This window comes from Enoplosus armatus, chromosome 14 (genome assembly GCF_043641665.1).
Source record: "Enoplosus armatus isolate fEnoArm2 chromosome 14, fEnoArm2.hap1, whole genome shotgun sequence".
Lineage (NCBI taxonomy): Eukaryota > Metazoa > Chordata > Actinopteri > Centrarchiformes > Enoplosidae > Enoplosus > Enoplosus armatus.
Window position 1 is genome coordinate 23,210,319 of NC_092193.1, and position 12,564 is coordinate 23,222,882.

Sequence of the window (12,564 nt, forward strand, 5' to 3'; positions counted from 1 at the left end):
CGTACAATAGAAAAAAAAGGATAAAATATGAATTGTTGTTGTAAAACTCTCATAACTCCTCTCTTTGTTAACTTCATCTAAAGGACTCATAAAACTCTTTCACAACCACCTGCATGAACTCAAACATGCAGGGTGGTCAGAAACGGTAACTTCCTTATGTATGTACAGATCACAACATTTTAACAACAAAAAGTAGGCTCCATAAAAAGGTGTGGAGGAAGAAATCCTTATCCGTCCGGGAACTAGCTGTCTGACTTTATCAAGGCGCCAAAGTACGCAGTGACGGTCTTCAGCTTGTTGTTGAGGAAGTTCTGCTCCACCTCCACCTTCCCTCCTGGACCCGCCAGAGAGGCTATCTGTGGAGAGATGCACATGGAGAAGATCCACCATCAGACAGGGGCTGCTCCAGTCCCTCAAAACTGTTAATTAATGGGGTGAAACCAGACTACAATTGAAAGGAAAGAGTGTTGTGTTGTGGCTGCAGATCCATTCAGTTATTTCAGTGATGCTCTTTACTAACATTGAATAATCTGGTATGGAAACCTGCTGTGTTATAACCCTGTTGTTACAGAGGAATGTAGTATTTTTACAATTCCATTTCCCTCGTCTAGAAGTCAATGGGTTTTTTGAATGGGCTTTTGGTTAGATGCCTGAAGGTCTATCTATCTATCTATATTCTCTTAAAAGTGAAGCTTAGCGGTGGTGACGTTGAAGTAATGCGGCCGTGCTGTAGTTCGTTATATATAACGTTGGCTTTTTACTTCTGGCGATTCCATTTACGCTTCAAAAATCATAAAAGTGGTGTTCATTAGTGAAGATTATCTTGCTGAACAAAACGTGTAAGCATCATAAACTTTTTGTTTTGCCACAGAGCTTATTTTCTGCAATAATCCAAAATCCCATGGAACAATCCCATTGGCTTTTAGTCGAGGGAAACCAGGGCAACACTAACTTCCGGGTTTGCCTACACAGACACTCCATCCCTGCAACGCCCTATGACTAACAGCCTTTTCACCACTCATGCACCCACATATGAAGACAATGAACATACAGACCTGATCCATGTCAGCATTGCGAGGCAGAAAGTACACTATGTTGTCAGATATCAGTGTTGCCAGGTGGAAAATCTCAAATGTGTGTACTGTCAAGGATGAAAACCAATGTTCAATAGAAACACAGTCTACTTTTAAAGGTGCATTTAGGATTGGATGGAGAATAGATTTAGATGTTTGTATTTCTTGTGTATGAAGCTGACAACCCCCCCCCCCCCCGCTTCTATATCAAAGGATATCCATCAGGCTCCATCATGGTCTTGATGTCAAACACCTCAGCAGTCAGGTAGTCTGGCCCTCCCCACGGTGGTGACAGGAAGACCACATCACCGCGAAGACGGGGTGCCAGCTGAAGGAAGTCCCCTTGCAGGAAGTCGATTCGGTCGGCAACACCATAAACCTCGGCATTGTGACGAGCCAAGTCCAACCGCACTGGGTCAATATCAACGGCCAGGACTAAGAGCAAGACACAGAACAACAAAGAAACGTCTCTAATATTAGAGAGACGTATACATATATATCTACAGGTCCAGTCTAGACAGTCTATCACAGAGTTCAAACAGAAGCATTAAAACCTAAAAAAAAGACTTGCGGCCCGTGGGCCAAATCTGCCCCGCGATAGGGTGCAGAGTGGCCCGCCAACCATTTTCTGATTCACAACGAAAAGAAATTGATTCGCACTGGGAATTTATTTGTTTGTGCAGTGTGCAGAAGAGGTTTAAAATCTGTGTGTGTACACCTGACCTGCTCGGGGGATGTGGGAGAGGTTTTGCCTTTCAAGGCTTTCTGCCAGAAAGCCTTTCTGACAGAAAGACAGGACTTTCACCCCGGAGCCTGCTGTTTGTGTCCCGTGTGAAACCAAACCAAAATGATTTTAACCCAAACCATGATCTTTTCCTAAACCTAACCAAGTAGTTTTGGTGCTTAAACCTAACCAAACTGCAACCGTTTCTCAACGTTAACCACGCGTTAGAAAGGCTTTCTGGCAGAAAGGCCTGAGGCCTATTAATGTGTGTTTATTAACCGGCCCCTGGCCTCATGCCATCTTGCAAAAGTGGCCCCCGGTCAAAGCAAGTTGACCATCCCTGGTCTAGACTATTTTGTGTCCCACTATCTGGGCGCTGTTCTATATATTCTCCCTTTTGGATACATTATTGCTCATCATGATGTTGAATGCCACTGTTATGCAGATGACACGCAATTGTATATCTGTGTTCCTCCAGATGAATGCAACGCTCATATACCTGAGTGACTTTAGACTCAGACCTACATTTTATGTGTTGTCTTAACAAGGCTTAGGAACATTACTAGCCCTACGTAACCTAGCACCTTCCTATATCAGTGACCACCTTTCACTTTTATGTTCCATCCCCATCAACAGTAGCTCAGCCACGGGCAGCCCGTCATGTAACTTTCAAACAAGAGCAAGAAGCCTACACATTATTATTTTACCTCTCAGCAGGAAATCAGACCCAAGCCCAGGTCTTGCCTAAACTATAAAACTAGCTCTGCGTCCCAAACTCTCCTAGTAGCAGCCAGTACCAGACAAATGACACTGATTTCACCCACCTCTCTTTCCAGTGAGGGCGAACTGGATGGCGTTTCCTCCCACACCGCAGAAGGCGTCTATGACCAGTTGAGAGTCAGGGAAGCTGTGCTCCACCCTGAGGGCGATGTGCTCCGCGATCCTCTCCGGTGTCACAGAGAACCAGCCCTCTGAAACACACAACAATCTTAGTCCTTGTCCTTTAAGCTTTTTTGCCAGCACAGCTGAGGATTCGGTGCATCTTCTGCTTCACTCCGTGTGCTACAACGGCAACAGAGTAAATGGAATATATTACTTCCACCCCTGCTTTCTGTCCTTCCGTCTGTCCCCCTGAGACTCATCCTAAACCGCATGAGAATCATCATCGAATCCCCCTCAGTGGCTCAGCAGCACCACCAGAGACCTGGCTTTATGCGCAGTCTGTGTATTTATGGAGCCAGGACAGTGACATTTGAACTTGTCCCTGTCCCTGTTCTGGCTCCATAGAGACGTTTAATTAAAAGTGTTTCATTTGGTGGCGACAGCAATGAACTTAATTCATCAGCGCAGACTGACCTCGGTCCAGCCTGATCCCTTCGTCGAAGCGAGAGAACAATCTGTAGCGCTGAGCCCAGTATTTAGCCAGCTCCGGTTCAGCCGCCATCTCGGCCGGGACTGCCTGCTGCTTCCTCCCTCGCTTACCCTTCTTCTTCTTCTTCTTCTTCGGCTTCTTTCCATCTGTCACACTCAACTCTACAAAAACCCACAAACACACGGTCTTCATTGACTGCACCGATTTCCACCATGGTGGTCTACAAACAAACACGTATGCATCAGTAAGCCTTTATTGCTATGATTACCGCCGCTGCCTTCAGGCGCGTCCGAGACTAGGAAGTCAGGAACTTCCAGACATTTCAACTGTCGACCAGGCTGCCCCTCGTCCTCCTCCCTCTCACTCTCCACAGCCCCAGCGGCAGAGCCGAGGGGGTCAGAGTTCTCTTCTTCCTCAGCACTCTTCACCTCCTTCCTCCTCCTCCTCCACTCCTCTTCTCCCACCAACGGAGGCTCGTCCTCAGGTTCCTGTGTGCTTCCTCCTCCCATCTCACCCTGGTCACACGGCGTCACCGGTGTCTCTCTCTGGTGCTTTTTAAGAAAGTTCTGGACCTGTGAAACAAACAACACGTCTTCACTGAATTAGTCTTCAATGCAACATTCATACTCATAAACGTCCATTCTGCTACGTTCCATTTCTGACTGTCATTGATAAGCCACAAGGGTGCTCGAACCTTCTTCCAAGCCCCCGTCCTTTTCTTCTACACCTTAACACGAGCCAGACGTGAGTTCAAACGCTTTAATGCGACTGGTGAAACTTTGTATTGTTTGCACCTTTTGGAGTTTGAGAGGAAATCATTTGATTTGATGCGATTTCCACATTATTATCCAAATACCTTTTTTCTGAAATTCGCAAAAAAACGCAATGCAGAGAAACGTCTCGGCATGGCTCTGCGTGTTTCAGCCAAATGGTTTGGAGTTACGGATGGCTGGTGCCACTTTTTCATGTCCGATACCGGCACCGCAACCTTGATCTGCCGATACCGATACCAACCGATATCCGATCCGGTGTTTTTGGCTGGTATCGGATTGCCACATCCCTATTTGGAGTGCCAAAATGTTTGCTGAGCCACATAAAAAAAAAAGTCATTTAAGGTCACATTTTAGTGCGTAGCAGACAGATGTGCGGGACCTTGCAGCTTTCAGGATGTAAACATCCAACATGGCGGCTCACGCAGATTACTTACACCAACCATAAATCCATCCCCAAGCATCATTCAGGACCCCCGAGCGTCTCAGACAGCGTAAACAGGCCGTACCTTGCGGAGGGAGGCGCTGATCTGCGGCTGTGCATCGCCTCCACCCGTCTCCGAGAAGCCGGTGTGTTTGCCGATGCTGCGGGCGTCTCTCTCGGTCCACCTCTGCCTTGGACGCTTCAGACCGGCGCCGCCTTTAAAGCTCAACACCCTGTGGAACCTGAGGCGCAAGCATGACCACAAACTCAGGGGGGCATCAGGGGCAGGGGCATCTAAACGTGTAACGACTGCTCCAATGTGTGCACCCGCCCCAAAAAAACACCCAGCGGCATGAAGGGATCAGACTTACAGAGGCTCTGGGTTGTGTTTGAGTCCCAGTTTACTCCAGGCTTCCTCGGGGGTCAGGCAAGGGCTCTCCTCCGCATCTAGCTCATGACTTACATGCAAACAGAAACATGATTGGTCACTATTCTCACACCTCTATCTCCTTCTCTTTTAGCACTTTGTTGTATGCATTCTAAAACCTCTGCATCGTTTGAAACTTTCATTTCTACATCAGGAGGTGTCGTGGGCGAAGGATCTCGCAGAGTCGGTAAGAAACATGAGGGTGCTGAAGTTCAACATTTGATTTGTCGCCTTAAAGCCGCGACTGTCGCGCTCTTATTTTTGCGAAATTCAGCGCAGGCATTCTCATGAATACCCACATAATTTTCCCAAAGTTTCTCATCTACTTTGAACCCTAACCCTAACCCTAACACCTGGGCCCCGTATTCATAACGCTCCCTAGCACAAGGAGTTGCTCCGAGTGACGAACTTCCTTACATTAAAGATTAGATCCCGGTAAAGATAAAAAGTTATTCACAAAGCATCTCAGCCCTTAAGGGGGGGTCCTAAGGTGAAACACTTTTAGGGAGTAGGAAGGAGGACTTTTGAGAGGCTTAAGAGTCTCTTAAGCAGAGGAGGAAATGGATCGTGCACAGCTTTTGAAAGAATGCATCGTACCTTGCAACGGGGTCAACCACACCTCCTCACTAAGGGAAACGTTTCTGTCCCTTCCTTGCTCAGCGTTGCAGAGTTGAGAGTTTTCCCGAATCACTCCTGAGGCTAGGGACTCCTTGCTAGAAAGTTTTTAGGCTGAGCTCGGAGCTCTCTGAGAGTATTCCCCCCCGAGACCTTTATTGGCCCTCAATAGGAGATTCTACAAAGCGCTACCCAACTGCAGGTAAGAGGTGAAAGAAAAACCTGTTTCTCATTAAAAAAAGGAAGCTCATCGTTTCTAGACTTTCGACACACATGCGCGGGCCCAAACTCACCCGCGCTTGACTTTAGCACGTCCTCTTCCTGGGGGTTTGTCGTCGTCATCGCCATCGGCATCGCCATCATCTTCCATATCTGACATCTTCTTCCGCGAGCCACGCTGACTGTCCGGGCCGCCAGCAGCCTGCTGGGAATCTGAGTCAAGACACACAAGCTACTGACCCGCACCAAATGCACGTGAAATGAAGCAGCGTTACTCCAAAACCCATCACCACAACCCTAATGTGTGTATTACAGCCTTCAATTTGCAGGCGTACAAGCAAACAAGAGGAGGACTTTGTTCTTTTCGCGGCTGCTGTTTTCAGGCTGATTCGAAGCGTTTCTGGGCGGCGAAAACATACCAGCGGGGGGACGTTTGGGTAGAAATGTTGCGCAAAATTCTTGCACACCATTAAGTCTTATTGGTAAGCGTGTTGGATCAACACATTTCTGCTTCAGTCATAGTCAAGAATCTAATGTCGGACAGAGGTTTTCCTTATATCGCAATTAACAACCAGCCTGCATGATAATGTAGTAATGTTGACACACAAACGCACTCCGTTATTACCTGCATGTCCAGCTGTGTTCTGCCGTGAGGAGGCGTCAGCAGGTCTCTTGCGATCACTCCCCCCATCAGAGGGACCATCGGAGCCACAGACCTCTGCCTCCGACTGCCCTCTGACACCATCCACACGCCATCTAACTGTTTCTGGGTCAGTCCCAGAGCTCCCGCCTGCTTCTAACGTGCACTCCTGTCCGAACAGATTGTTCAAAACCTCGACGTCATCATGAAGAACCTCCACGTCTTCCTCTTCTTCAGCTCCAGTCCGCCCGTCCCGCCATTCCTCTGGGTGTGTCTCGACGCCTCTGTCCGTCACCCCCGCTGCTTCTCCACCGGCGTTCCCATTACAGACGGACTGGTCAGTGGTCCAGCCCTGCGCTGCCCAGTACGAGTACTGCTCCCAGTAGGAGTAGTAGGTCTCCGCGGCGTGTTTGTCCCAGGCAGCCTTCGTGTCTGGGTCGTCCCAAGGAGCAGTCACCGCTCCTGTATCCTCTGTAGACGTCAGCTCTGTCTCCGGATGTTTCTCCAGCCACCTGCTCCACAGCAGAGCTTCGCCCTGTTGAGCTTAAAAGGAGACACACAGGCGGCATGTCACATTTCAGGTGTTCATCTGCTCCATCTGCTGATGAAGACTGTGAAATTTGGTCAGAATCTCTGGGAAAAAAAAACTAGTAAGTGGTCCTTGAGTCCACCGGCAGCAAAATAAGGTCAAGAAGGGTTCAAACTTGAAAATGGCACAAAAAGTTCAAAAAAGTGATTTATCTTCTCCTGGCCCTTCATGCAGCCCCCTCAGGTCACCATCTGTCTGAAACAAGCCGTTTGAGCCCCTGTCTCTTTAAGGCCCCCCCTTCCTCCCTAAAAGCCCACTTTCTTCTGATTGGCCGGGCCAAGTTCCGGAAGTCTTTGGAAGAATTTCCAAAGGCAAACTGTAAACCTAACGTTACTAAGCGACGTTGACAGAAACAGAAACATCTGGTCTGAGCCTGGAGCAGAGATACCATATAAGGACATCTGTGCCTATCTGACATCAGATAGACCCGGCGGTTGAAAAAACTGAAACGGAGCGTTCAGAGCAGTCTGAAGCCTGAGCTTTTGGCTCACAGGGATTACTTTTACATACCTTTACCTCATTATTTGGCAACTTTGGCGACGTTTAGTACAAATATCCGACATTATAACATTATATATATATATATATGTGTGACAGAAAATAAGAAAAAGCATAATAGGTCCTCTTCGAGTGATATATTTCTTACTGGTAGAGAGACTGTGAATTGAATCTGACGCCTTCAGTTCAGACTTGTTGCCGTGTTGGAATTGGAGTAGCGGAAATGTTACAGGTCTGAAGCCGTTTATTTTAGACATGAGACCGCCATGGAAAATCACGCAATGAGGCATAATGTCTGAAAGGGCTTTAAATTGGCTTCAGATTTGTATTATTACATACATACAATGTCTCAACATTGAGGGAAAACATCACATTTCAGTCTCGTTGTGCAGTGTCCCCCTCCTTACCCCAGTAGGCTTCCCAGCCGGCATCTTGGACGCCTCCCGTTGCGTCCTCGGCTGGATCGCGCACTCCCCTCTCATCGACTAGGTCATAAACCACAAGGCAAGTGTCAAATAACATTGACAAAATGCACAATGACAACAATAATATACACAAATAAATAACAAACAAACAATAAGAGAGAGGACATCCCCTTTAAAAAAAAAAAGTTAGACGCTCCTGCTTGTCGTGCCAAAGCAGGGGAGGCTGGAGTTGATCCGAACTTTACCGGGTAATCCGTCCCGCTCGGCCTCAGTAACCTGTTCTATACAAGCTGATCAACCACAGTCATGAGGTTCACCACATCACCTTTGTTGTCAACCTGTAGATCTTCTTCATCGCCCTCCTCTTCAGCTGGTCCTGCCCTGTATGTGGCAGCAGGCCTCCTGTTACACCTCCTGCCCTGTCACGTGACGCAAGACAGGCTTCATTTTACATTCATTCAACCTTCATTCAAGTCTCCAAGGATCAATTCCAGTGATGTTGAGCGTACAACAGAATACATACAAAAAAAATGAATAATAATTAACAAGAAAACAAACAAGACAGCAGAACACAGTTAAAAAAAACAGTTACATTCAAGAACAGAGTAGCTTGCAATCAGGGTTTCTGGTACCTATCAGCACCACTGTGTTAAGTGTTCAGTGAGTGTTGTAAAAAGTTCCAGGAGTGTGTGCAGTCAATCACGTGAAAAAAGGAGCGAACGAACTACTGAGAAAAGGAAAAATGAGTGTCCACTCAGTGTAGTAATGTGCAAACTATTGTCCACAGCGTCCCTGGCTCTAGAGAATGGCATGTATGTAGCCTCGTCGGCATTCAGGACTCGTTTCAAAATTTAAAAAAAGTGCACGTTCAGCGGCAGGGACTGCTCCATCCTCATCGCCACTAAGGGGTAAATGAACTTACCACTCTCCTCTGGGCAGAGGAGCTGGCAAACGCCAAGGGCAGACCCATGCCGGCCATCAGCTGAGCCTCTTCATCCAACACCTCCTCCTCCTCCTCCTCCTCCTCATCATCATCATCATCAGCATCATCTGCCTCTGCGAGTTGAGGGAACATGTCAAATGGAATCATCTTTTCATATTAATTGAACCCCCTCTCTGTTAGACAATGTGTGTGTGTGTGTGTGTGTGTGTGTGTGTGTGTGTGGTATGTTGGTATAAAACACACCTTGGACTGCAGTGTCTGTCAGGTCAAAGGAGAGCCATCGATTATCAGAGCGATACAGCTCTCGATCCCTGGAAAAGAGGTAGAGAACACAGAACACGGGGGGGGGGGGGGGGGGGCTGATGAAGACCACCAAGAGCTGCACAGCTTCATCTATCCATACTTGTACTTGTTCTAAGTTGGACGCAAGAGAGATGAGAGATGCTCACTGCGAGAAGGCTCTGGAGCAGAGACAGTGGATTCGCTCCTCGTCGTCCTCCTCCTCCTCTTCCTCCTGATCAGCTGAGCGTCTCGCGCTGAAGAAGATCTCCGCCAGCAGCGTCACCCTGCTCCTCTCCAGCATCATGACGACCCCGAAGCACCGCGGCAGCGCGCGTGCACACCGCGTTCGCACACTGGCTACGTTGCAAGCTGAGCAGGACCGGCACGGGTTCACTTCGGCGCCACACTCGCGGTCGGGCGCTACTTCCGGTGTTCCGCTGGTAACACTGGCACTTCCGGTCCTGCCTGTTCAGATTAAAGAGCGCTACTTCGACAGGACTTGGAACTGTCAACAGAGCAGCAAACGTGCAAACGAACACACGGTGTCTTCTGTGGCTGAGTTTCAATAAAGAATAAAAAATAATAATAATGGGAGTCTCTCAAACTCAGCCATGTTGCTTTTGAGAATGAGGGTGCAGTTCTTAGTACAATGCATTTCTGTTTTGTTTGCTGTGCTTTTATTTTGAAGGCTCAGAGTCAAACAGGAAGTTTCGTGTTTTTCAGGGTCGGTTGCCGCTGGGTGGAACCGTCCCCGGTGGAAATCATCTGCATCGGCACGGTGTCTGATTGTGTCACACTCAAAGCGTTCCGGGCTGGAGACAGGACGGTTGCTAGCTGACAGACTTGTGTGTTGCCGTGTAACATTGGATATAACGTCACAGCGGCGTGTGTGTGTGTGTGTGTGTGTTTGTGTGTGTGTGTGTGTGTGTGTGTGTTGTATGTAACTGTTAATGGCTGTGTTCACAAGCTAGCTGTCTAAGGTAACGTCCTCCGTCTGTTCTGTGTTCGCTGAAGGTGACGTTGACAATGATGGCTTTGCTGTCACAGTTCTCTTTTTCTTAACAGTTCCGCTCAGTTTACGTCAGTTAACGTTACTTCGCGTTAGCTCGCTGTTTTGTCCCCTGCGCTAGTTTCCATCAAATCACATGCAACGTAGCTGTCATCTGTCGTGACTGTAGTGCCATTCAAACACCGATATCTAAACCTCACTGACCGCTCACGTATTACCAAAGGCAAGTTGGTAGTTGACAAAATAATCAAAAGCCCGTACCTACATTGAACGCAGCATAACGAGGAGAATGTTTCCCTCCATGTATAAACTGAGTCTCTTCTCCCTCTCCTTCAGCTGACCTGTGTGCAGCAGCAGATGCTCTCCATGCTGGAGCAGTGTGATCCTTCCCCCCACACCCCCTTGCTGAGGCTGGCTGTCTGGCTGTCTGACCTGATCTGTCATCAGCTGGTCCAACCACAGCTCCTGTGACTGACTGACTGACTGACTGACTGACAGACGGCAGAGCAGGATGTCAGACAGCGGGAACCAGTCCTGTCTGATGGGCGCAGAGGACACTGTCTCCCTCCTGGTAGGAACCCTGTCCACTCTGTCTCTCTTTCTGTCTCTCTCTCGGAATTAGGCAATCTCAAGGAGCCTGATGTTTATTTGATCACACCAGTTGTGGTGATACTACAATTTCGCTCAGCTGGCAGAGTGAGTTGGAGCCGTCGGGCCGCACAAGTGAGAGAGTACCCGGCGGATTGATCAATTACGAAACCAATTGTTTGTTGCAGCCCTAGAGCGTATTTGTACAGTAATGTGGCCGTCAGTGATTATTAAAAACAGTCACGAAATGTCACAGTGAATGGCATGCTATGGAATGGAATGGTATGGAGCATATCTGGAACCAGCCTGACTAGTTCTGATGCAATCACGGAGACCTAGTGAGGCAGCCACCCGCCACCTCTTCCTTCTTCCTGTGCAGTGCAGTAATGCTGATCTGCCGACTGTTATTTCTCATGTCGGAAGCGTCTCCTTCCATTAGGGTTACAACGCGAGTCCATCCCACGGTTGTCGAGATGCTCCAGTCCGGACCAAAGCCGGCGGGCCAAACTGTTGACTGCTCGTCTGTCTTGGTTCACAGGTGTGCGTGTTTCATGCGTGGGAGGAATGGGCGGGCCTCGGCCAGGTGGAGGACTATCTGAGCGTTCTGGAGTACCTGCTGTGGGTCTTCACCCCTCTGGCCATCGTCTTCATCTTGCCCTTCCTCATCGTCATCCTCCTCTATCTCTCCATACTCTTCCTTCATGTCTATAAGGTACGTACGCGAAACGCTCGTGAACCTTTGCGAACATTTGCTGGTTCCAGCTTCTTGAAGAAAGATCTGCTGCTTTTCTTTCTCATTTATGATATAAATGAAGAGTCTCTGTGCAGCCCCCCTTATTCATCTTATTCTGACCTTCATGCAGCCCCTCAGTACCCCCTCTGTCTGACACAAGCCGTTTGAGCTCCTGTCTCTTTGAGGCCCCTGCACTCTTCTGATCGGCTGACTCCAGGAAGATGGACAGATAGCTTTATAAAGTTACCGCTAACTGTAGCAGGAGGAGTGTTGGTGTTTACACCGCTAAGCACAAGAGCTTTAGACCATCAGGAGGAGGAGGAGGAGGAGGAGGTTTTCAGGCCTGGGCTCTGAGAAATCAGACGGTTAGCGTTAGCTAGTTAAAATGACTGCTAGCGGTACAGCGAACTGTGAGCTCACAGGGATTACCTTTACATACCTTATTAGAAACCTTGGCGACGTTTAATATGAAGATCCGACTGTAACTTTATATATATACATATATATATGTATATATATGTATATAAAGTTACAGTATATATATATGGCAGAAAATAAGGAAAAGCATGATAGGTCCTCTTTTAAAGCATGTAAACGTTTTCAAGTAGACCCCCGAAATAAAAGTGTGAACCTGAAAATGAGCATGAGTCATTCTAACCCCTGTCTTTCCTGATGTTTTCTTCTAACAGAGGAAGAATCAGCTGAGGGAGGCTTACTGCAACAATCTGTGGGATGGAGCCAGGAAGACCCTGGCTACTCTGTGGGACGGACACGGAGCCATATGGCACGGTGAGACACCACGGGCTTCGTTTAATTGAAGACTTGTGGCACCCTTTTTAGATGCTGTCCGTCCAGATAGCTCAGGGCCACAGTGCTTAACAGCTTTTAATCACACTTTGCCCCGTGTCCCAGGCTACGAGATACATGGGATGGAGAAGATCCCTGACAAAGGACCAGCACTGATAGTGTACTATCATGGAGCCATTCCCATCGACTACTATTACTTCCTGGCCAATGTTATCATCCAGAAGGGACGGACGTGCCACTCTGTCGCCGACCACTTCCTCTTCAAGATCCCGGGTACTCGCACTGGTTCACACACATACACACACACACACACATTAAAGCATACACTATCAAATCTCCACAAGTACTGCTGACCTCAGTATATTTGCGGTGTATGTTTGGATGGTCATTAACGTCTTCATGCCGAACACGGAAAGTCATCTTCTC

General features: G+C 48.1%; 2 protein-coding genes across 2 annotated transcripts in view; one reads left to right on the top strand and one right to left on the bottom strand.

Annotated features, from left to right (window-relative positions):
• tgs1 (trimethylguanosine synthase 1) lies at positions 1-9,305 on the bottom strand. The gene is made up of 15 exons (XM_070919450.1): positions 9,169-9,305; positions 8,963-9,030; positions 8,699-8,832; positions 8,102-8,195; positions 7,759-7,836; positions 6,250-6,807; positions 5,699-5,837; positions 4,735-4,821; positions 4,449-4,605; positions 3,438-3,741; positions 3,154-3,330; positions 2,622-2,768; positions 1,292-1,508; positions 1,056-1,134; positions 1-356 (listed from the first exon to the last, which is right to left on the bottom strand). Exons 1-15 carry the CDS (start codon positions 9,303-9,305, stop codon positions 243-245), a joined length of 2,490 nt encoding a protein of 829 aa, XP_070775551.1. The 3' UTR covers positions 1-242.
• A 1,216-nt stretch (positions 9,306-10,521) lies between these two features.
• The window catches only part of tmem68 (transmembrane protein 68), a 7,126-nt gene continuing 5,083 nt past the window's right edge, over positions 10,522-12,564 (top strand). The window contains exons 1-4 of the mRNA XM_070919597.1: positions 10,522-10,581; positions 11,137-11,310; positions 12,021-12,120; positions 12,244-12,411. Of these exons, the coding sequence (XP_070775698.1) occupies positions 10,522-10,581; positions 11,137-11,310; positions 12,021-12,120; positions 12,244-12,411 (502 nt within the window). The remainder of the gene's footprint in view (positions 10,582-11,136; positions 11,311-12,020; positions 12,121-12,243; positions 12,412-12,564) is intronic.